The 24,701-nt window shown below is 45.2% G+C and overlaps 2 protein-coding genes across 6 annotated transcripts in view; one reads left to right on the top strand and one right to left on the bottom strand.

Annotated features, from left to right (window-relative positions):
* STRN3 (striatin 3) overlaps window positions 1-18,343 on the bottom strand; it is a 104,460-nt gene extending 86,117 nt beyond the window's left edge. The window contains exon 1 of one of the 2 annotated variants that reach the window (XM_062205323.1): window positions 17,759-18,343. In XM_062205323.1, the coding sequence (XP_062061307.1) occupies window positions 17,759-18,040 (282 nt within the window). In that variant the 5' untranslated portion in view covers window positions 18,041-18,343. The remainder of the gene's footprint in view (window positions 1-17,758) is intronic. The other variant, XM_062205324.1, reaches the window with a different exon arrangement.
* The window catches only part of AP4S1 (adaptor related protein complex 4 subunit sigma 1), a 50,489-nt gene continuing 42,702 nt past the window's right edge, over window positions 16,915-24,701 (top strand). Inside the window, exon 1 of one of the 4 annotated variants that reach the window (XM_062205327.1) lies at window positions 16,915-17,139. Coding sequence is in view for 2 of the 4 variants with exons in the window: in XM_062205325.1 (XP_062061309.1) it covers window positions 17,292-17,323 (32 nt within the window). In the remaining 2 variants the exon portion in view is untranslated. Of the gene's footprint in view, window positions 17,140-17,249; window positions 17,324-17,440; window positions 17,636-24,701 lie in introns of those variants that run through there. The other 3 variants (XM_062205325.1, XM_062205326.1, XM_062205329.1) reach the window with 3 other exon arrangements.

Genomic DNA, 24,701 nt, shown 5'->3' with positions numbered 1-24,701 from the left:
AATACCTACGTCTGACTACTGACTCCAGCTTCCTGCTCTGGGAAGCAGTGGTGATAGCTCAAGTATTTGGTTCTGCCATCCATGGGAGACATGAGTTGCATTCCTGACTCCCTGCTTTTCCCAGTCCAGCTCAGCCCAGGTATCTGGGAGTGAACCAGAAGAATGGTTCTCTCTCGATGCCTTTCAAATAAATAAAGGAAAAAAATGCAAAGTATGAACACTTAAAACTATACCTTTAAAATAAAAATATTTTACCTTCTTTAGAGATAAAGGATGGGATGTAGAATATTGTTTTCATTTGGTTCATTAAATCTCTAAGACTATAAACAGGTATTATAAAAAACTTTCTTGAGGCCGGCGCCGTGGCTCAACAGGCTAATCCTCCGCCTTGCGGCGCCGGCACACCGGGTTCTAGTCCCGGTCGGGGCACCGATCCTGTCCCGGTTGCCCCTCTTCCAGGCCAGCTCTCTGCTGTGGCCAGGGAGTGCAGTGGAGGATAGCCCAAGTGTTTGGGCTCTGCACCCCATGGGAGACCAGGATAAGCACCTGGCTCCTGCCATCGGAACAGCGCGGTGCGCCGGCCGCAGCGCGCTACCGCGGCGGCCATTGGAGGGTGAACCAACGGCAAAAGGAAGACCTTTCTCTCTGTCTCTCTCTCTCACTGTCCACTCTGCCTGTCAAAAATAAATAAATAAATAAATAAATAAAAAACTTTCTTGATTCTACCTACAATGGACATCAGAAGGAACTCCGTGGTGTTACTGTAAATCTTCAATGCATTGTTTTAGCAATACTAATAGTTTAATGCTAATATACTTCTTTATTTTTTGACAGGTAAAGTTATAGACAGTGTGAGAGAGAGAGAGACAGAGACAAAGGTCTTCCTTCCATTGGTTCACTCACCAAATAGCCACAATGGCCAGAGCTGCGCCGATCCGAAGCCAGGAGCCAGGAGCTTCTTCCTGGTCTCTCATACGGGTGCAGGGGCTCAAGAACCTGGGCCAGCCTCCACTGCCCTCCTGGGCCACGGCAGAGAGCTGGACTGGAAGAGGAGCAACCAGGACTAGAACCGGCACCCATATGGGATGCCAGCGCCACAGGTGGAGGATTAACCAAGTGAGCCACAGCGCCGGCCCCATGCCAACATACTTTTTAAGATTTATTTTACTGGGGCCAGCGCTGTGGCGCAGCAGATTAACGCCCTGGCCTGAAGTGCCAGCATCTCATATGGATGCCAGTTTGAGACCCGGCAGCTCCACTTCCAATCTGGCTCTCTGCTATGGCCTGGGAAAGTAGTAGAAGATGGCCCAATGCCTTGGGCCCCTGCACCCACATGGGAGACCCAGAAGAAGCTCCTGGCTCCTGGCTTCAGATCGACGCAGCTCCAGCCATTGCGGCCAATTGGGAAGTGAACCAGCAGATGGAAGACCTCTTTCTCTGCCTCTCCTTCTCTCTCTGTAACTCTGACTTTCAAATAAATAAATAAATCTCTAAAAAAAAAAAAAGATTTATTTAAAAGGCAGTGTTAAGAGAAAGAAGGAGAGACAGAGAGAGAGAGAGCCCTTCCATCTGCTGGTTCACTCCCCAAAAGGCCACAATGGCCAGGGCTGGGCCAGGCTGAAGCCAAGAGCTTCTTCTGGGGTCTCCCACATGGGCGTAGGTGCCCAAGGACCTGAGCCATTCTCCCTGCATCACCAGGGAGCTGGATTGGAAGTAAAGCAGCCAGGACTCGAACCGGCACCTATACAGAATGCTAGTGCTGCAGCCACACCACAACACGGCCTTGCCAATACACTATATATATATATATATATATATATATATGGTGTGTGTGTGTGTGTGTGTATATTTAAAGATTTATTTATTTACTTGAAAGAGCTACACAGATACACAGAAAGAGGAGAGGCAGAGAGAGGTCTTCCATCCGCTGGTTCACTCCCCAGATGGCCACTACGGCTGGAGCTGTGCCGATCCAAAGCCAAGAACCAGGAGCCAGGAGTTTCTTGGTGCAGGGGTCCATGGAGGTGGTCCATTTTCCACTGCTTTCCCAGGCCACAGCAGAGAGCTGGACCAGAAGTAGAGCAGCCGGGACTCATATCATATGCGATGCCAGCACTGCAGGCAGGGGCTTTACCCGCTATGCCATAGCACTGGCCCACCACTACAATTTAAATCAGCTGTCACTGTTCTCTTGAGAACCACATTCTTTTTCCTGTGAAGCTTTGGATTTAACATCACCTTTGACCTTTTATGCATCTGATGTGTGCCAGGGCAATGATGGATTGGCCTCTAACCTAAAATCCAATAATCCTGCTCATTCTTAAAATGTCAAATAGTAGGCATTCTCAATACCTATTTTCATTCAAGAACCTCAGATTCATTTCGCAAAAATGATTCCCAAGAGTATGACTCAGAGAGTTCAATCAACCTCAAAATATTCCTTTGAATTTCTACAAGTATGTTGAATGTATTTTACAATTTAAAAATGTTCTGTTTGGGAAGGCACTATGAAACAATGGGTTAAGCCACTGCATATGGTCACCAGTTTGGCTGCTCTACTTCCAATCCAGCTCCCCTGCTGGATCTGAAAAGGGATAAATAACTCCAGGAGAAAAAAATGTCAGAAAGATAATCACTATGTAGTTCTTAAGAATTACTATTTACATGGTCATAACAATGTAAACACTGACAAATGACTTAACTGATTTCGTACCTATTTTGGAATACATTGACAAGAGATATAAAAGGTGTCTTAAATCCTCTACTAACAGAAAGCAAAACAATAATTTCCAATATTTCTATAGGCACCTACAAGATTTTTATAAAGATCTTATTTATTTGAAAATTATTTTTTATATGGCTGACTTATGGTACAGAATATGGAACCCTGCTTTTTTCAGTTTACCCTATGCTTTGCCTAGTCATTAAAACTGTTACAGGCCGGCGCCGTGGCTTAACAGGCTAATCCTCCACCTTGCGGCGCCGGCACACCGGGTTCTAGTCCCGGTTGGGGCGTCGGATTCTATCCCAGTTGCCCCTCTTCCAGGCCAGCTCTCTGCTATGGCCCGGGAAGGCAGTGGAGGATCGCCCAAGTCCTTGGGCCCTGCACCCGCATGGGAGACCAGGAGAAGCACCTGGCTCCTGGCTTCGGATCAGCGAGATACGCCAGCCGCAGCGGCCATTGGAGGATGAACCAATGGCAAAAAGGAAGACCTTTCTCTCTGTCTCTCATTCTATCCACTCTGCCTGTCCAAAAAAAAAAAAAACTATTAAAAAAACTGTTACAAGCAGCCGGTGCCGCGGCTCACTTGGTTAATCCTCCGCCTGCGGCACTGGCATCCCATATGGGTGCCGGTTCTAGTCCCGGTTGCTCCTCTTCCAGTCCAGCTCTCTGCTGTGGCCCGGGAGGGCAGTGGAGGATGGCACAAGTGCTTGGGCCCCTGCACCCGCATGGGAGACCAGGAGGAAGCACCTGGCTCCTGGCTTTGGAGTAGCGCAGTGCCAGCGTGGCGGCCATTTGGGGAGTGAACCAGCGGAAGGAAGACCTTTCTCTCTGTCTCTCTTACTCACTGTCTGTAACTCTACCTGTCAAATAAATAAATAAATCTTAAAAAAAAAAAAAACTGTTACAAAATATATTTTTCTATAGACAAGAAATAGTGGTATGTCCATTATTTCTAAATAAGGAAATAAACATCAGAGAATTGAAAGCAGTTGCTCCTGGGGTACCAGCATTGTGGTGCAAGGTGTTAAGCCACTGTCTGTAATGCCAGCATCCTATGTGGGCAAGAGTTTTTGAGTCCTGCTGCTCCACTTCCTTTTTTTTTTTTTTTTTTAATTTTACTTTATTTATTTGAAAGAGAGTTACAGAGAAAGGGAGAGAGAGAGAGAGAGAGAGAGAGAGAGATCTTCCATCCTCTGGTTCATTCCCCAGGTGGCCACAACGACCAGAGCTGTGGTGATCTGAAGCCAGGAGCCAGGAGCCTCTTCTGGGTCTCCCACATGGGTGCAGGGGCCCAAGGATTTGGGCCATCTTTCACTGCTTTCCCAGGCCACAGCAGAGAGCTGGATCGGAAGAGGAGTAGCCGGGACTAAAACCGGCGCCCATATGGAATGCTGGCACTTCAAGCCAGTGCTTTAACCTGCTGCGCCACAGCGCCGGCCCTGCTGCTCCACTTCTGATCCAGCTCTCTGTTAATGTGCCTCGGAAAGCAGCAGAAGTTGGTCCAAGTCCTTGGGCCCCCTGCTCCCATGTTGGAGACCAGAATGGAATTCCTGGATTCAATTTGGCCTAGCCCCAGTTATTGTGGCCATCTGGGGAATGAACTAGGAGATAGAAGATCTCTTTGTGTCTCCCTCTAACTCTATAACTTGGCTTTCAAATAAATAAAATAAATCTTTAAAAAAAAAATCTCTAGATCTTGCCAAATGTCCCACAGGAGCAAAATCATTCCCAGCTGCGGATCACTGCTATGTAAGTAAAAAGAAAAACTTAGATACAGACACAAAAAGATGACAGTGCCTGTCCCTAGATGATTAAGATTACAAAAAACAACTGCTCTTTAAAATATACTGCTGTAGCTTAATTTTCATACAAACATTTTACTTTAACTGTAGATACTAAAACATAAAAATATACAAAATTAATATTAGTGACTAGGTACAATTACGAAACAAGGGTGTATTTGGCAGTTTTTATAGAAATCAGTAAAAAAAAAAAAAAGAATATAGGGGCAAAGCGCAGTGGGTTAAGTCTCCACCTGTGGCGCCAGCATCCCATATGGGCACTGGTTTGAGTCCCAGCTGCTCTACTTCCAATCCAGCTCCCTGCTAATGGCCTGGTAAAACAGTGGAAGATGGTCCAAATGCTTAAGCTCCTGCTCCCACATAGGAGACCCGGAAAAAGCTCCTGGCTACTGACTTCAGATCGGCCCAGATCCGGTTGTTGCGGCCACTTGGGGAGTGAACCAGCAGAGAGAAGGCCTCCCACCCTCTCTCTCCCTCTCTGTAACTCTGCCTGTCAAATAAATAAATAAATATTTATTTTAAAAGAATATAAATTTATTAAAAATACTAAGAAGTTGATTTTTAAGATAAAGTCTTTTTTAAATTTATTTATTTATTATTTATTTGAGAGATAGTTACAAACAGTAAGAGGGAGAGACAGAGAGAAAGGCCTTTCATTTGCTGGTTCAGTACCCAAATGGCTGGAGCTCAGCTGATTCAAAGCCAGGAAACAGGAGCTTCTTTCAGGTCTCTCACATGGGTACAGGGGCCCAAGGCATTGGGCCATCTTCCACTGCTTTCCCAGGCCACAGCAGAGAGCTGGATCAGAAGAAGAGCAGCCAGGACTCTAACCAGCACCCACATGGGATACTGGCATTGCAGGTGGCAGCTCTACCTGCTATGCCACAATATGGGCCCCAGTTCTGGTCTTTTAAATTTTATCACCCGATCCTATTTATTAATCATTTGTTTATAATTCTTTACCACTGAAGTGGTCCCATTCAAAAAAATATACTAGTAATACCTTGAAAAATCATTATATAATGGTTGAAAGCAACTGAGCATCTGGTAACTTTTTAATGTTGAGGCAATTACTTAACCTCTTGTCTATGTTTCCTTCTAAGGTGGAAGTTACCTATGACATAAGGTAGGTGCGCAACAAGAGTTTCTATAGTTCTTTATATTGGACACGTAATGAATGCTTTCACTCAAGTCTTTAAATCCAACAGAAAGTCCTGATACTCAAAACTATTAAGTTCCTGTTAACAACTGGCTTCAATGTACTAGTGCTGGCATCCCATATGGGCACTGGTTTGCATCCCAGCTGCTCCACTTCTGATTGAGCTCTCTGCTATGGCCTGGGAAAGCAGTAGAAGATGGCCCAAGTCCTTGGAGCCCTGTACTCACTTGGGAAACCCAGAAGCTCCTGGCTTCTGATGGGTGCCGCTCCAGCCATCTGAGCCAATGGATAGAAGACCTCTCTCTTCTGCCTCTCAAATAAATAAATAAATCTTAAAAAAAAAAAAAAAGAAAAGAAACCCTACATCCCATGTAAGAGAGCCTGTGTTCAGGTCCTGGCTCTGCTTCCCATTCCAGATTTCTGCCAGTGTGCACCATGGGAGGCAGCAGGTGCATGTTCAAGTACTTGGATCCTTACCACAAACAAGGAAGACGACCCGGAATTCTGGGGTCCTTCCTTTGGTGTGATCCAACTCTGGCTACTGTGGACATCTAGGAAGCGAACCAAAGGATGAAAGATCTCTTTCAATTATAAAAGAAAAATTAATAAAAATGTGAAAAATATCAAGATGGAGTAAGGAGTTTGAAGAGAAAAAGGCTGAACACATGAATGACACTAAATCATTAAAAGCGCTGATCATGCAGCTTATTAGTTTCCAAACCTGGCTGAGAATCATAATTACACTTAAGCATTTTAAAAACAGATTCCAGGGCCGAAGCTGTGGCAGAGCGGGTAAAGCTGCCGTCTGCAGTGCCCGCATCCCATCTGGGCGCCGGTTCAAGACCCGGCTGCTCCACTTCCAATCCAGCTCTCTGCTGTGGCCTGGGAAAACAGTGGAAGATGGCTCAAGTCCTTGGGCCCCTGCACCTGCGTGGGAGACCCAGAAGAAGCACCTGGCTCCTGGCTTCAGATCAGCATAGCTCTGGCCGTTGCGGCCAATTGAGGATTGAACCAGCGGATGGAAGACGTCTCTCTGCCTTTGCCTCTCCTTCTCTCTGTGTGTAACTCTTGACTTTCAAATATATAAAACTTAAAAAAATAAAAAAAAACTCCATCTTTGCTGGAAGCACAACGACAAGACATGGAATCTGAGAATCTGTATTTTTTTTAAGTATCTCAGGTAATTATGATAATTGACTAGATTTGGAAGTCCCTATATTTTGCATTCTTAGAATTAGAACCAGCACAAATACTCCTAAGTATATTTAATCATTGACTTTGGTAGCTTCACTGGAAGGAGAGCCAAAGACAAGGTGATATTACAACCAGTCATTCCTTAAATTAAGCTATTAAAGAACTTTTTAAAGTAAGATATAATAAGCATTAGAAGTAATAACATTGGGCCGGTGCTGCGGCGGGTAGGTTAATCCTCTGTCTACAGCAGCAACAGCATCCCATATGGGTGTCGGTACCAGTCCTGGCAAAGGTGTAGCAGATGGCCTAAGCGCTTGGGTCTCTGCACCCACGTGGGAGACCTGGAAGAAGCTTCTGACTCCTGGCTTTGGATTGGCTCAGTCCCGGCCATTGGAGCCATTGGGGAGTGAACCAGCGGATGGAAGACCTTTCTCTGTCTCTCCATCTCACTGTCTATAACTCTACCTGTCAAATAAATAAATAAAATATTTAAAAAAAAAATAAGAAGTAATAATACATCAGTGCTAGGTGTCATACACTGAACACTTAACTGGAAATAATGCCCAACATCAAAAACAAAGTAAATGTCAGAAGGAAGGAGATACAGGATACAATTTAAAAATAAGCAAAAGATGTTAAAACGTATTTCACCAAAGCAGTAAGTAGGGAATTGAAGAGATGCTCAACATGTATTTCATTAGGGAAACATAAATTAAAACAAAGAGGGGCGGGGTGTCTGGATTTGATTTTCATCTTGACTCCTGATTCCAGCTTCCTGCTAATATAGAAGGAGGGGCAAGGGACAGGCGACTGTGATGGTTCAAGTAACTGGGTTCCTGCCACCCATGATCGAGGCCTGCATTGAGTTACTGGCTCCTGGCATTATAGGCATTTTGGGGGATGACCTAACAGAGAGAGTGAGTGCGAGTGAGCAAGTGAGCCTGCCTCTCAAATAAAGTAAAAATTCTATGAGCTACTACTACATACCTATCAGAATAGCTAAAATCTAACAATTCCAAGCACTGGATATGGACTGACAGGAACCCTCATTCACTGCTGGTAGGAAGGCAAAATGGTACAGCTAGTACAAAAGATCGGCAGTTTCTTACAAAACGGAGCATACTCTTTAAATATGATCCAGTGATTAAATAAATTACTTGAAAACGTACATTCATATAAAAACCTGTAAATGAATGTTTTATAGCCACTGTTATTTGACTAAGGCTCAGCTCCTCAAACTCCTGGAGACATTTAAACTCAAAGTCATTTGTTAACAAATTAATGTTAATGGATGATAAATGAAGAGTGGAGACTTGACCTGATTATGGTGACTGGGAAGTGAGCCTACAGTGAGGGCTTTGGGTCACTAGGGGCTTGCCCTTGGAAGGCAGTTTTTAAGAGAGCTGATCAAATGAAACTTGAGTATGCTTCCTGTCTCCCTCTGCTTTCTGGCTCACCATGTGATCCTACCTTTACCTCCTGCCTCACCAGATGCCTGAATCAATGAGAGTGAACCTCTAAACTTTAAGCCAAAGTAAACCACCTTCCTTCTTACAAACCTCCTCTCGGGTATTTTAGTTAAAAATAACAAGCTGACTAACACACTTTATACACAATTGCCAAAACTTGGAAGCAACCAAGATGCCATAAAGTGACTGGACAAATAAATGCTGGTACAGCCATAAAACAGTAATAATGTATTGTTACATGCTACAACATAGATGAACCTTGAGTGAAAAAAAATCAGTCATGAAAAAGTCACATATTTCACATATTTCATTATTCCATCTACAAGAAGTGTTCAGAGGTGATGGCACTGTGGTGCAGTGGAAAAAAGCCGCTTCCCACATCCCGCATCCTATATGGATGCCGGTTCAAGTCCAGTTTATATCCAGCTCCCTGGTACAATGCCTGGGATAGCAGTGGAAGATGGCCCAAGTGCTTGGGCCCCTACACCCATGTGGGAGAATCAGGAGAAGCTCCTGGCTTTGGATCTGCCCAGCTCTGGCTGTTTTGACTATTTGGGGAGTAACCAGTGGACTGAAGACATTCTTTCTCTCTCTCTCTCTCTCTCTCTCTCTCTCTGTCAAAAAAATCCAAAAAGGGGAGGGGAGTAGAAGGCAGGGGAGTGGAAGGCAGGGGAGAGGAGGGAAGAAAAAAGAAAAAAAAGAAGAAAAAGAAAAAGAAAGGTAGGTAGGTAAGTCCAGAATAGGAAAATATTTTTTAAAAGGGGAGGGAGACATACAAAGTAGATTAGTTGCCTCCAAGGACGAGGAGAATTGGAACTAACTACTGATACATACAGGATTCCTTTGAGGAAGATAAATGTTTTGAAATTAGAAGTGATGATTTATTAACACAGTAAATACACCAAAAACCAAAGCAATGTGTGTATCTTATAAAGGCTGAATTTGATATTATATTATTTACTTATTTATTTGAAAGAGTTACAGAAAGAGAAGGAAAGAGAGGAAGTGGGGGAAAGAGGGAGAGAGGCTGAGAGGGAGACAGACACTGGCTCTCCAAATGGCTGCAAAGAACAAAGCTGGGCCAGGCTAAAACCAGGAGCTTCATCTAAGTCTTTCACCTGGACAGCAGAGGCCCAAGCACTTGGGCCATCCTCTGTTGCCTTCCCAGGCCATTAGCAGTGAGATGGAACAGAAGTGGAGCAACTGGGACACAAACTGGCACTCATATGGATACTGGCATAGCAGGCAGCAGCTTCACCTACTATGCCAACACTGGCCCATATCAACAACACTTTTTAAAATATTTTTCACCTCCTTGAAAGAGTATTTAGTAGAACAGAAAAAGAGATCTTCCATTTGCTGGTTCACTCCTCAAATGCCCCCAGTAGCCAGGTATAGGCCAGGCCAAAGTCAGGAGCCCAGACCCTGGGCTACCACCTGCTGCCTTCCTCCCAGGAAGCATTAGCAGGATGTTGGATCAGAAGCAGCTCAGCCAGGATTTAAACCAGGCCCTCCTGTATAGGATGTGGATGTTACAAGTGGGAACTTAACAAGGCCCTTCCCTCAGTAAGATTTTTTTTAAACTAAGGATGGTTCTAATGAATTAATGTTCTATACACTAACATCAACAGGTACTAACATCACAAAAACGCCAACTGCTGTGTACCTTCAACAGAAGACCTCATCACCACCTACAATGTAATCTTAACCTCCACAACCCTTCCTCTAAACGGACAAGAAAACAGAAACTAATTCTGACTGAACTCCTAAACAAAATAAGTATTAAAGAAAACAAACAGGACAACAAAGCAACACTGAGTAAAACCTAGATTCTGAAAACCTTTATAGGAGTAATGATCTGGTTTCTTCAACAAGAAATGTCAAGGAGAAGAAAAGATGGAGAGGGTTCCAAACACAATGAGCTATTTGCATTCTGATTAAAAAATAACTAAGAAATCTGAAACTGAACACAGGATACTTGGTAGTAAGATTAACAAATTGCTAATTTGTCTTCACAATTCAGTATATAATACCATTATTGCAGTTATCTTTTAAAGTCCTTATCTTTTAGATATTTATTCAAATATTCATGGATGAAATAATATGATGGGGATTTACATCAAAATATGTTGGGGCCGGCGCAATGGCTCAATAGGCTAATGCTCTGCCTGCAGCGCTGGCACCCCAGGTTCTAGTCCTGTTTGGGGCACTGGATTCTGTCCGGGTTGCCCCTCTTCCAGGCCAGCTCTCTGCTGTGGCCAGGGAGTGCAGTGGAGGATGGCCCGAGTGCTTGGGCCCTGCACCCCATGGGAGACCAGGAGAAGCACCTGGCTCCTGCCTTCGGATCAGCACGGTGCATCAGCCACAGCGCACGGGCCGCGGTGGCCATTGGAGGGTGAACCAACGGCAAAAGGAAGACCTTTCTCTCTGTCTCTCTCACTGTCCACTCTGCCTGTCAAGAAAAAAAAAAAAAAATGTTGGCATAGGGAGGAACGAACAGAAACAAAAGTGAAACCAGACTGGTCAAGAGTTGTTGTTATTTAAAATGAGTGACAGGTTTGTGGAAGGTTGATATATATTATTATTTTTGTGTATTTTGAAATTCTCCTTCATAAAAAATTAAAGCCAGCTTATACATAATACAATCAAATTGCTTAAGAAAGGGGCAGTGAGGTGGGCATTTGGTCTAGCAGTTGAGATGCCGGCTGTAGAACCTACATCCCATACTGGAATGCCTAGCTTTGCTTGACTCCATCTTCCTGCTAATGGAGACCTTGGAAGGCAGTGGTGATGGCTTAAGTGATTGGGTTCCTGCCACCCAAGATAGAAACCCAGACTGAGTTCCTGCAGGGGTCCACTGCAGGCATGCGGGGAGTGAACCAGGAAATGGGAGTGTACTCTTAGTCAAATTAAAAAATAATAATAATAATAAGCCAGAGGGAGTGAATAGAAGGAAACTTAGAACTTAGGCAGGAGAAGTATACTAAATTGAGACAGTGTTAATGGAGAAATGAAAACACAGATTAAATCTGAGTCATTTCTTAAGTCAGTGGACATTCTAGGCTTCAAGGACATTCTAGGCAAAATTGTCTCATTCTTTTTTAAAATAAAGAGCCCCTACAGTTTTCACCACACATGCAAGGGCACTATTATCCCCACAAATTAAGAATCGCTGAAATAAAATCTATTTTAGGATAGTGATGTTATTTGTATTACATAGCACTTGGAATCACTATAGTCCATTTCACACACTTTCAACAGAACTCTTTTCTGCTTTAGAACTTCTGCTAATGCCATTTACTCCCAACTGGAATGTTCTTTGTATGGTTAGGTATTCCCCCTACTTGAAATCTAAAAGTAAACTTTTAGGGGCTTTCTCAGAATTAAAAGAGCTTCCCACATCAGAGTGCCAGTTGAGAGTCCCAGCTACTCCACTTCCAAATCAGCTTCCTACTAATGTGTCTGGAAAAGCAGTGGAGGACGACTTAAGTTCTTGGGTCCCTGCTACCCATGTGGGAGACCTGGGGAAAGTTCTAGGCTCCTGGCTTAGCCTGGTCCAGTCCCAGCAGTTGCAAACATTTGAACAGTGAACCAGCAGAATGAAGACCTCTTTCTGTCACTCTTTTAAGTAAAAAAGAAATCCTTAATTTTTTTTTTTTTTAAGAAAGTGGGGCCAGCACTGTGGCATAGTCAAGCCTTGGCTTGCAATGCAATATCCTACACTGGAGTGCCTGGTTTGAGTTCGACCCATTCTGCTTCCAATCCAGGTTCCTGTTAATTCACCTCAGATGGCAGTAGAAGATCGTCCAAGTACTTGGGCCCCTGCTACCCATTTGGAAGACCCAGAAAGAGTTCTTGATTCCCAGTTTCAGCCTGGCCCAGACCAGGCTGCCATCTGGGGGAGTGAATGAGGGGATGGGAAATACCTCCCTCCCTCTGATGAATACAAACAGGAAAGTAGGGAGAAGGGAGGAAGAAGAGAGGGGCTTACCTATGGTTGTAGACTCTTCATTCTAACAAAAAAAATGTTTTTTCTCAATTAATAATCATTGTCACTAGAAAGAGGAAACTGCTCAGCAGCAAAAATGTACTAAAGATAATCATCCCAGATTAAATACAGCATCCGTGAATGTAAACTACTTCAGCCATTATGGAAAAAAGTATGGAGATTATGTAAAGAATTAGAAATAAAAACATCATATAATCCAGCATATGATCCACTACTTTTTTTTTTTTTTTTTTTTGACAGGCAGAGTGGACAGTGAGAGAGTGAGAGAGAGAGAGAGAGAGAGAGAGAGAAAGGTCTTCCTTTGCCGTTGGTTCACCCTCCAATGGCCCCTGTGGCCGGCGCATCGTACTGATCCGAAGCCTGGAGCCAGGTGCTTCTCCTGGTCTCCCATGTGGGTGCAGGGCCCAAGCACTTGGGCCATCCTCCACTGCACTCCTGGGCCACAGCAGAGAGCTGGCCTGGAAGAGGGGCAACCGGGACAGAATCCGGCGCCCCGACCGGGACTAGAACCTGGTGTGCCGGCGCTGCAGGCGGAGCATTAGCCTAGTGAGCCGCAGCACCGGCCTCCACTACTGCTTTCTATCTGAAAGAAATGAAATCAGTATGTCAAAGAAATAACTGCACTAGAATGTTTATTGCAGTACTATTCACAATGGCCAAGATCTGCAATCCCAGGTATCCATCAACAGATGAATGAATAAAGAAAATACACAATGGAATATTACTCAGTCTTGAAAAAGAATTGCTGTCATTTGCAGCAACATGGACAGAAATGGTGGACATTATGTGAGGTGAAATAAGTCAGGCACAAAAAAGACAAATACCATACTGTCACTTATACAAGGAAGCTTAAAAAGTTGAGGTGATGGAAGTAGAGAACAGAATAGTGGTTACCAGAACTTGAGAAAGGTGCAGAGAGGGGATGGAGAGAGGATGGTTAATGGGTACAGAGGCGCAGCTGAACAGGATGAGTAACTTTTCAACATTCTACAGCACAGTAGGCCAACTATACTTGACAATATTTTAAAATAGCTAGTAGAGAGAATTTTGAAGCTTTAGTACACTGAATGTCTGTGATAGATATGTGAATTATCCTGATTTGATCATTACACCCTGTATACATGTGCTGAAATATCACATACTGTGACAAGACAAAAAAAAAAAAAAGAGAGAAACATCTTTATGAAAAAAAATCACTATACTTTTCCTTTTAATAATTTCATGGTAGAGTCATAAAAATCTTTTCATGAAAAAAAGCATCAGGACTTAGAAATTATTATTCTAGACCAGCCTTTGAAAACCCAGACAATACAAAGAGGACAGGGCAACAGTTAATTTTCCCTTTTAAAAATGAAAAACTCAAGCTATACCTAAGTAAAACATCTATTAAAGGATCTCCAGGCATAATCAATTTGTATGCCAGACTGGGCAAATAAAAACCTAATTAAAATGTTTACATTTGCTCTATTATCAGTAGTTTTAGAAAATAAAGTCCAGGGGGGGCCGGCACAGTGGGTAAAGCCGCCACTTGCAGTGCTGGCAACCCATATGGTAGCCGGTTCGAGTCCCCACTGCTCCACTTCTGATCCAGCTCTCTTTTATGGCCTGGGAAAGAAAGATGGCCTAGGTGCTTGGGCCCCTGCACCCGTGTGGGGAGACTTGGAGGAAGCTCCTGACTCCTGGCTTCAGATTGGCACAGCTCTGGTTGTTGCGGTCAACTGGGACATGAACCAGTGGATCGAACCTCTCTCTCTCTGCCTCTCCTCTTTGTATGTAACTCTTTCAAATAAATAAATCTTAAAAAAGAAAGAAAAGAAAAGGAAGTCCTGAGGGGCCAATGTTGTGGTACAGCAGGTAAAGCTACCACCTGTGACACTGGCATCCCATATGGGCACCAGTTCAAGTGCTAGCTGCTCCACTTCTGATACATCTCCCTGACAATGTACCTGGGAAAAGCGGCAGCAGAAGGCCCAAGTCCTTGGGTTCCTGCATCCATGTGACCCAGAAGAAATTCCTGGTTTATGGCTTGGGTCTGGCCCAGCCCTGGCCATTGCAGCCATTTGGTGAGTGAAGCAGTGGGTAGATTTCTCTCTCTAATCATGCCTTTCAAATAAATATGTAAATCTTTAAAAAAAAGAAAAGAAATTCCTGGACTACATCATATTGTTATACTTGACAAACAAGCATTTTGTTTATATATTAGCAGTTACAAGACTGGGTAATAAGGTCGCGGGCTTTGGAGTCAGACTGACCTGGGTTTGAATCTGAACTGCAACACTTTATAATTGGAAGACTTTAGAAAAGTTATTTAGGCTACCAAAGTTTGTCTTCTCATTTATAAAACAGGAACAAAACCCAGGTCATAATACCAATGAATCTGCCATTATAATTTTTAAATAACATGGAGTTGCCAAAATCCCACAAATAGTCCACTTCTTCAAGCCCTAGACTAAATCAACACAATCTCATTAGGAAAAGGCAGAGGACTGCATCTTTTTTTTTTTTTTTTTTTTTTTGACAGGCAGAGTGGACAGTGAGAGAGAGAGAGAGAGAGAAAGGTCTTCCTTTTGCCGTTGGTTCACCCTCCAATGGCCGCCGCAGCCGGTGCACTGTGGCCGGCGCACTGCGCTGATCTGAAGGCAGGAGCCAGGTGCTTCTCCTGGTCTCCCATGCGGGTGCAGGGCCTAAGGACCTGGGCCATCCTCCACTGCACTCCTGGGCCACAGCAGAGAGCTGGCCTGGAAGAGGGGCAACCGGGATAGAATCCAGAGCCCCGACCGGGACTAGAACCCGGTGCGCTGGCGCCGCAGGCTGAGGATTAGCCTATTGAGCCGCGGCGCCGGCCCACAAGTGATTCTTGATGGCGATCCTGTTTAGTACCACTTTCCTAGAGCCTTGCTATCAACGCTTTATCAGAGTCCAAGGTAAGGAAGTGTCATGGACATAAACTAGTTTGAAGACATACCCCACTTTTTATATATTGAACAGAATCATATTACAAAGCCCCATTTTAATATATTTTTCAAAACTTGGAAAAATGATTCCATACTAAAATTTTACATCAAAATCAAGTATACAAAAGTACTTCAAAAAGTTCTTGGAATTAAAAGACAAGTGCATTTTGGTGCAAGAAAAATTTTGAAATCCATGCATAAGTTTTTCATAATATATATTTCCCATGAACTTTTCAAAGACCCCTCATATGCTAACTTCTTCATGTTCATTACTGAAGTTTTAATAATAGGCACTTTAAAAATATGTGCAGATGCACCAAGGGCTTTATACAACAACATGTAAGTTGTCTTGTTCCTATGCTATCTTTTTAAAAAATAAGTTTTAAGTTTATAGTTAAAATCCACTGATGCATCACTAGAACCCTCCTGTAAGTTTTTTATTCATTACATCCATTTTAAATACGCATTTTAAAAGCAAACTTACTGAAGATACCGAAAGCAAATTCAATACTCCAGACACAAACCTGAAACTTTATTAAGCCAATAATACATTTTAAATAAATATATAGCACACACACCAAAAACAAACACACACCACACACCCTACACAAAGACAATCATGAACATTTTATTCCAAAAGAATCAGTGTCACACAATGAAAAAATGAAGGGTCCAGAGACACAGTCAGACTTCTTCCAAACAAGCAAACAAAAACTTAGAACAGCTGTCAGAACTACTGTATGAGTAGCTGATCAATTTCAAGCCAGGGAGCAAAAGCAATCTTCCTTAAAGTACTTTTCTGTTGCTGCTAAGAAGAGAACTGGAAGGAAAAACAAGAGCTAGGGCAGGCAATATAGACTTCATCAGTGTCTAGGTTTTATTAACTTAAACACCAGTAAAACTTTTCCTCAGCTACGTAACATGAAGGAAGCTTATGAGTAACAAGTACAACTGTTAACTTGCAAAGTGTTAAAATCAAAGCTTGTGTACAACAAAGGTCAAAAAATCATCATGGCCCAGTGGCATATAATTTAGTGAGTCCAAGCCTCAGTGCAATTTTTTAAGATAATTGTTTTTACTAGCTTCACTCTACTCACACAGAAAATTAAGTTCCCAGCACGGTGTAGCTATACACCAACAGAACTCTACAAATCTCAGTATTTTAGAGAAGGCTGCACTCAAGTTAAAAGAAATCACAGACCTCAGCTTTTTGAAAGCTGTATTTTTAAAGCCCTATAGTATAGCAAAGCACAGTTTCCTTCAACACTGTTTTCCTAACTATATGCACCATAGGCATATATGACAAGGCACAACACCGCTTGCATCCTAAATATATTAACAGCCTGAAGAACAGGTGCAACACTATTTAGATGCATGTTTTTCCTCTGGACCTAAATCTGCCCTAGAAAGGGGCTTACACACAACTATTCAAAAAAGTTAAATAACCCTTTCAACAACGTGCAACAGTTTTGAAAGGCGAGACAGGAGCCCCCAACTACCAGTATGTTCCAAAAGCTAGATAACGCGGCCTATCCAAGGGTCACAGTAAGAGGAAGGATCCTCAGGACATTTAAGCCGGCTTCTCCTGCATGAGTCAGTAACGTCAGAGAAGTACGCTTCACTTCAAGTAAAAATGTTCAGTCTTCTCAGTCGCTTCCGAAATCCAGCAGCTTAGTCTGGTTTGGCTTTCTAGCGGTAATCTCGGGGCTGAGAGGGGGACGTCTAGCGAAAGGTACTCTGAAAAGCCAAGTCCGGTGTTCAAAGCGTTGATGAGTCACTAAGTAAGGAACTACAGAGAAGCCACGGGAGAGTAAAGCAGCATCCCAGGTAAGAAAGTACTGAGGAGTTGCCGGTGGGGAACGGAAACTTCGCAGGTCAGCCGCCAGCCAGTCACTGTGCTTGGGGGCAGTCCGAGGAAGAAGCGTGCCTGTCAAGGGGCAAGTGCCCACCAAGTCGCGGGAAGGGGCCACCCGAGTCAAATGGGAAGGAGTGGGGGTGTCCGGAGAAAAAGGTGGGAAGATGCTCACTCCGGCCCTCTCCTCGGGGTCGCAACCTCACGAGGAACAGACAAGAGCAAACTCGGGGTCCAGAGGCCCCACGCCGGACTCTGCGGCACAGAGGAGCTCGGCCCCAAGTCCCCGAGGCCCGGGCAGGCCGCCTCCGGAGGAGCCCCCGCAGACGCCATACTAAAAGCCAAAATGGCTGCCCCGAGCAAGCCCGTACCGCGTAGCTAAGTGAGGGTTGGGGAACGGGCTTCTGCGGGAAAGGGGGAGGGGGGCCCAGGAAGAGCCGACGCCAGGACCCGCACCCCCGAGCCGCACAGGTAGGTGCCTCCCGGCCTCCCAAGTCGCGGGCTCCGGCGGCGGAGAGCCCGGCCCCACCCCCCCGGCCGGGATCCCCGCCGCCGCCGCCGCCGCCGTCCCGCACACCGACCCCAGCGAGGTACCTGCAGTTCGGCCCGCTCCACCTCCCAGTGCGCTCGCTCCATCTCGAACCGAGCCCACTCGTGCTGGATGTAGTGCAGGATCCCCGGGATAGTGTACTGCTGCGGCCGGGACAGCTCGGGGCCTGCCGCGGGACCCGCTCCCTCGGAGGCCGTTGGACCCCCGCCGCCCGCCGCTCCATTCCCTCCCGGCGAGAGGCTCAGGTTCCCCCCAGGTCCCTGCTGCTGCCGGGGAGGGGCCGCCATCCCCGGGCCTCCACCACCGCCTCCGGCAAGCTCGTCCATTGTGTGTGGGGCCCCGGCCGGGGCGCAGGGCGAGACGCCGACTGCCGGGGGAAGGGCCGGAGAGGGTGGCCCCGCGCTGGCGGCGGGGCGGAGGCCGGCCGGGAGAGGGGCGGGGAGGGGGTCGTTGCTGTGTGCCTGCCGTGGGTCAGAGCAGGGAGCTGCCGGCCGCCGCCATTACAGTCCCTCCTCCATCTGCCGGTCTCACTCACTCACTTTAGGGGAAGGGGGGGCCGCGGCGGGCGGGGGGAAAGGAGGCAGGCTTGGAAAAGGGATCGACGTAGGATCGCCGCGCCCGCACGGCATGCCGGGTACAGAACGCCGCCGCCGCCGCACGCTTAATGGCCAAATAGAGTGCGGCCTCACCCTACGCAGGCGCACTGAGGACGCCGTCCGGCCGCGGAGAGGCGGTGTTAGGGGGCGGGGAAGGAGCTCGGCTCCTCCCCCAGGCCCGCCCTCAGACCCGCGCCGAGCGTCCCGACGCGGGTTACCGCGAAGCTGGGGCTCCAGCTCCCACTTTGGGGAGCCCGTTGGGCCTTGAACGCGCGACTGTCAGATTCCTGTTCGTAGACCGTGCCCGGGAGCCGTTCCCCAGCCCGAGGGTCTCAGACACGTGCCTGCCTTCGGAGCTGGGTTTGAACTTGGTTGATCGCTCTGGCCGGTTGCTGCCCACCCGGAATTCCTGACGTTTCTGTTGCATTCCTTGCGTGTTTCAGGCGGTCCCGCAGGGTCGGGGCTCTCTCTCTCTCTCTGCCTGTCGCTCGCTCTGTCTCCGGTTTCTGAGCGCCAGTCAGTTCCCGGGATTGGGGGCCGTTGTGTTTCTGGCAGGTCGCCCGGATCTTGGCGGCCGTGGTGACTGGCTGCCCGAGTCGGTCGCGCTCCTGGGCGCCGGGTAGCCTGCCAGCCTGCTCCCTATCCTGGGACGGGCGTGTTTAGCGGGTGGGAGGGGAGCTGGACACCACCGTTTTTTTTTCCCCCTTGGGAGGAGAAGAGGAGGTAGTGAGATCCTTTGGATTTTGACGATGGTGGCTAGAAAGGAAAAGATAACTTTGAAGGAGATGGGTTACGTTTTAGAACTGAATGAGCTCGCAAGAACAATCTTTTGATCTAAATAAAAGATAAAAGCAGCATGAATATAGCTTAAAATCCTGGGTGGACGGCTAAAGATGTTTTCCTGGGTCATTAAATGGTTGAATGAATATAATATAGACATAAAAGGTAAGTGTGTATAAGTACAGTCGTGTAATTTTTACGTACTTAGTTTCCCAGGAAATATCCTAACGAACTTTCCAATCGTTAATACAGCTAGTGATCATTTGTTGAAAAAAGGACAAAGATACTTTAACAGCATATAAAGAAAAGAGGGCCAGTAATTACAGCCATGCAGGGAAACTGGGTGTACAATTAGTTGCATCTCTAAAATGTTTTTTCTTGTACAAAAACTAACAAAAGTTCCACTATTGATGCACCATTTGGTTTGCATTTTAAAAAGATAAAGTGGTACATCATTTGCCTTGTTACTATAGTTTAATGGAAAACAGCTTAGACGTAACTACCCATGCTGCCATATTTTATTTATGCATAAAGTGAGATCTTAGATTGTAGTAATATTAAGAACTATTTGTCCATATTATTAAATACAATTTTTTTAAAGTGGCTAGATAGAACCTCTTTATTCAGTCCTATTCCTTGGGGGAGAGGTGGCTCATATCACAGAAAGTTCAGGAGTACCACTGTGCTGAATGGAGTACCCCTGCTTGCTGAGCCTCTCTTAGCAACTGTGTACCCTGTGATAGTATGACTGACTAGGAGCTGCACGTATTGTATCATGTACATCACTGGCCTGGAAAGGGTCAAAATTCAGCATTTCAAAGTATAGTGTCTACTGAATGTATATCACCTTCACGCCTTCATAATGTCAAAAAAATCTTGTCTAGCCATCATAAGTCAGATAGCATCCATCTTATTATAGTCTATTTAAATTGTTTATATATGCTACTCAGTAATCATCATGAAACATGAAAGTAACACCTGCACGTAATGAGTACTCCATAAATTTTTGCTTCTCTCATTTATTTATTTTTAAAAATTGTTAATTGGCTACCATTTTTCAGATGCTCTGCTGGTCCCTGATCATTCACCGTGAAATCAAACATGCATGATCTCTGCCTTCACAGTTTCCATTCTCATTTTATTTATTTTTAATTTTTATTTATTTTCATTTTTATTTAAAAGGCAGAGGGACAGAGATCTGTCTGTGGAATCGCCCTCCAAATGCCCAAAACAGCCAGTGCTGGGCCAGTCCATAATTCAGGTCTCCCACGTGAGTGGCAGCAAACCAAGTACTCGAGCCATCATCTGATGTTTCCCAAGTGCACTTTGGCAGGAAGCTGAAATTGGAAGTAGAGCCAGGGCTCTGACAGGGCATTCCAATATGGGATGCAGGCATCCCAACCACAGTCCCAGCTGCTATGTCAAATACCCACCCACCCCTCCAGCCTACTTTTAAGTAAAGTGCTTGGTACTAACCACCCTGGCTTTTTCAGTATCCTGTCTATATCTATCTTAAAATATCAGGAATTCCTGTCTGACATGTTTATATACCCTTGCACAAGATAAAGAGCTTTCATCCCCTGGTTCATCCCCATCAAAACCCACAAAGCCCAGGGCTGAGTCGGACAGAAGCCAGGAGCCCAGAACTCAATCCAGAGTTCTCACATGGGCTTCAGGGACCCAACTACTTGAAGCTGGAATTAAGAGTGGAGCCAGGACTTGAACTCAGACACTCCAGAGTGGGATATAGGTGTGTCCTAAGAGGTATGTTAAATACTATGCCAAATGCCTGCCCTAGCTGTGGTTGTATAAATGTCACTAATATAATCTTTGGGTGTGGTAAGTTCAGCTTCCACTTGTGACTCTGGCATCCCCTAAGAGTGCTGGTTCCAGCCCTGGCTGCTCCACTTCTGATCCAGCTCCCTGCTAATGTGCCTGGGAAAGTAGCAGAGGATAGCCCAAGTGCTTGGGCCCCTGCCTAACTACAAGGGAAACTGGGATGGACTTTGAGGCTCTTGACTCAGACCTGACCCAGCCTTAGCCATTTAGGAAGTGAACCAGCAGATGGAAGATATCTTTCTCTCTCTGGTTCTGCTTTTCTTTGTATCACTCTGGCTTCCAAAGAAAGAAAGAAATCTCTTTTAGAAAAATAATGCAGTCTTTGGTGATGTTCTTCCCAAACCATAGAGTCATTTATCTAAAAGATCACAGCTTTCTTTTTTGAGGACCCATGGCCTATTGTGTTTTTTGTTTGTTTGTTTGTTTGTTTTTGGTTTTTTTTTTTTAAGTTTTTTTTTCTTGGGAGCCAAAGCTGTAGCATAGCAGTTAAAGCCGACACCTGCAGTACCAGCATCCCTTTTGGGTGCCGGTTTGAGTCCCGGCTGTTCCACTTCCAATCCAGCTCTGGTATGACCTGGGAAAGCAGTGGAAGATTGCCCAAGTGCTTGGGCCCCTGCACCCGCATGGGAGACCTGGAAGAAGCTCCTGGCTCCTGGCTTTGGCTCCACACAGCTCCAGCTGTTGCAGCCAATTGGAGAGTAAACCAGTGGATGGAAGACCTCTCTCTCTCTCTCTCTCTCTCTGCCTCTTCTTCTCTCTCTATGTAACTCTGCCTTTCAAATAAGTAAAAATAAATGTTTTTAAAAATTTTTTATTATGTGAAAGGCTGAGTTACAGAAAGAGAGAGGAAGAGATCTTTCATCCACTGGTTACTCCCCAAATGACCACAATGCCCAGTCTGGGTCAGACCAAAGCCAGAAGCCAGAAGCTTCCTCTGGATCTCCCAGATGGGTGGGGGCCCAATCATTTGGGCCATCTTCCACTGCTTTCCCAGGAACATCAGCAGGGAGCTGAATCAGAAGTGGAGGAGCCAGGACTTGAATCAGTTCCCATATGGGATACTGGTGTTGTAGGCAGCGGCTTAACCCGCTACACCACAACTCCAGCCCCCACACCTCCATTATTAGTACTTGTACCTACCTGCAGTATGTGGAACAAGATGTATCCTAAACAACTGTTTAATGAATAAATTTAGGCTAAAGTCTTATGAATATTTCCTTTTACTCATTTTTGTTAGTATTTACTGCCATTAAACCAGCTGTCTATCATTTTTTTGAGATTTATTTTATGGGGCCAGCTCTGTGGCACAGCTGGTTAAACTGGCACCTGCAGCTCTGGCATCCCATGTGGATGCCAGTTTGGGTCCCAGCTACTCCTCTTCTGATCTAGCTCCCTGCCAGTGTGCTTGTGAAAGCAGCGGAAGATGACCCAAGTCCTTGGGCCTCTGCCACCCACGTGGGAGACCCGGAAGGCAGATTTCCAGAGAGGGCTTCCATTCTCTGGTTCACTTTCCAAATGGCCACTATGATCAGGGCTGGGCCAGGCCGAAGCCAGGAGCCAGGAGCTTCTTCCAGGTCTCCCATGTGGGTGCAGGAGCCTAGGGACTTGGCCCATCTTCCACTGCTTTCCCAGATGCATTAGCAGGGAGCTGGATCAGAAGTGGAACAGCCAGGACTTGAACCGTGCCCATATGGGATACTGGCATCACAGGCGGCAGTTTTACCTGCTACACCACAATACTGGCCCCAAACCAGCTGTCTCTTAAGATTCAGTGACGAACTTCCCAAAGTATTAAAAATAAAGAACATCAAGATTTTTTTCCTCTGTTGGAAAAATGTTCATATTTTACTAATGTTATCTTTTGTGTCTATGACTCCTGAGGACACTCTGCAGTGGGCTTCTAGAATCTTGGACTCTGTAGGTAATAAACTCTCTCAAGCCATATTATCACCTACAACTCACCTAACTGGAATTCTCTCTCTAATCTGCGGTTGAGTCATTTCCTCTCTTAGTTTCCCCTTGGAAACCTGTTTGTTATGTGCTTTCATCAGTCCTCCTCACTCCTTCTCCATGTTCGTACATTCCCCCAGTGTCAGTCCACTGCTGCTGACGTTCAAGAATACAGATTTACATCTCTGATCAGCTTGGACTTTTAGGGTGTTTTTCCTTCCTGTTAGCTAGTCTTTGATACTTGTACGCTTACTCTATTTTGAGCTAGAAGGAAATGTAACACGTCTTGTCAGCAAATGTATGTTAAGGAATTCCAGACTTTTAAAGGAGTCAGAGCAGATAACCTCCTTACCAGTTATTTTGCTACCTGATGTAGAAACAGTTTGGACTGTGCCTTTGAGAACTGTATAACTCCCTGTAATTACTCACCAAAACATATAATTTCATACCTTGCTGGCCATTTACCTGACATCCCTCTATAAAAGAGATCAAACTGATTCACCAAAAATAATTTAATCATCATTTTGTCATAGTTTGTGACAAGTATTCTTTTTTTTAAAGTTCTGCTTATTTTATTTGAAAGAGTTGGGGGAGGAGAGAGAGAGAGGGAAAGAGAAAGAGAGTCTTCTATCCATTGGTTTACTCCCCAAATGGCCCTAACAGCCAGGGCTGGGCCAGGCCAAAGCCAGGAGCCAGGAACTCCATCCTGTTCTCCACGTGGGTGGCAGGGACTCAAACACTTGGGCCATCTTCCGCTGCTTTTTCCAGGGCATTAGCAGAATGCTGGGTCAGAACTGGAACAACCGGACATGAACCAGCATCCATATAGTGGCTTTACTCTCTATACAACCACACAAGCCAGGTGAGAAGTATTCTGACTTCCGTGTAGAGAGAGAAGGCTGAGATGATTTCTTGGTCGCTTCAGCAAGTCCTTGGTAGAATAGGAAGGGTTTCCCACTCCTGCAACATGGAGTGTGTATGTGAATGTGGAAACGAGAAATAAGACCTCCTTTCACAATTCTGCCTCTTACTATCCTAACAATGGGCTCAATATTCCTGTTTCTGTTTTCCAAGTCATTTGCATACTTGTAATTATTTTTATGTGGTTTCAGGGCAATTCAGTCACTCAGGAAAATGACATGTTTACATTTGTCAACATGGAGAACAAACAAAGATGCAAACTGTATAATGCAGACAGAACAGAAAGGAAGGAGGCAGCTTTGACCTGCACAGTGGTTTAACCTGCCAAATAGGGTCAGGTATGCACTTCTCATTACAGTAATTGTCTGGGGCTAAGAAAATTGTAGAAATACATGCAGGACACTTGAACCTTTCGGATAAGATACTGTCAGGAAAAGGACCTTCACAGATCATAGAAAAAGAGGCAGCAAAAACCTTTAGAAAAGTCAGCACGCTATAAAAATTCTAGTCCAAGTTCATTCCGGTATTGTCTCTTGGGTAATATGAGTCAGAAAAAAAGTAGGCTGTAACAATATTGTATAATACCTAACTCATAGAGATGTCAGAATTGAAAAGAAAAAAATGATTACCTAGAGCCAAGTCCCTCCTGGACCTTGGCAGACAGTTACCAGCAGGTCTGTAAACATGAGAGTAAAATGACTGGAAAATGTGACTGCAGGGAAATGGCCAAAATTTTCCTAGGTAATAATTTAACAAGCTTGGAAATGTGGTTTGTCTCCCGTTGGAGCAGCAGGGGGGAATGTTCAGAAGAATGATACCAGACCCAGACACCTGGCCTGGGTGTCCCATGCTAGAGGTAGTATTCTCTGCAGAATGCTGAAAATTGTCAAAAGCTCAGAAA

Source organism: Lepus europaeus, chromosome 11 (assembly GCF_033115175.1).
Source record: "Lepus europaeus isolate LE1 chromosome 11, mLepTim1.pri, whole genome shotgun sequence".
NCBI classification, from domain to species: domain Eukaryota; kingdom Metazoa; phylum Chordata; class Mammalia; order Lagomorpha; family Leporidae; genus Lepus; species Lepus europaeus.
This window is presented reverse-complemented; position numbering and strand designations above follow the sequence as displayed.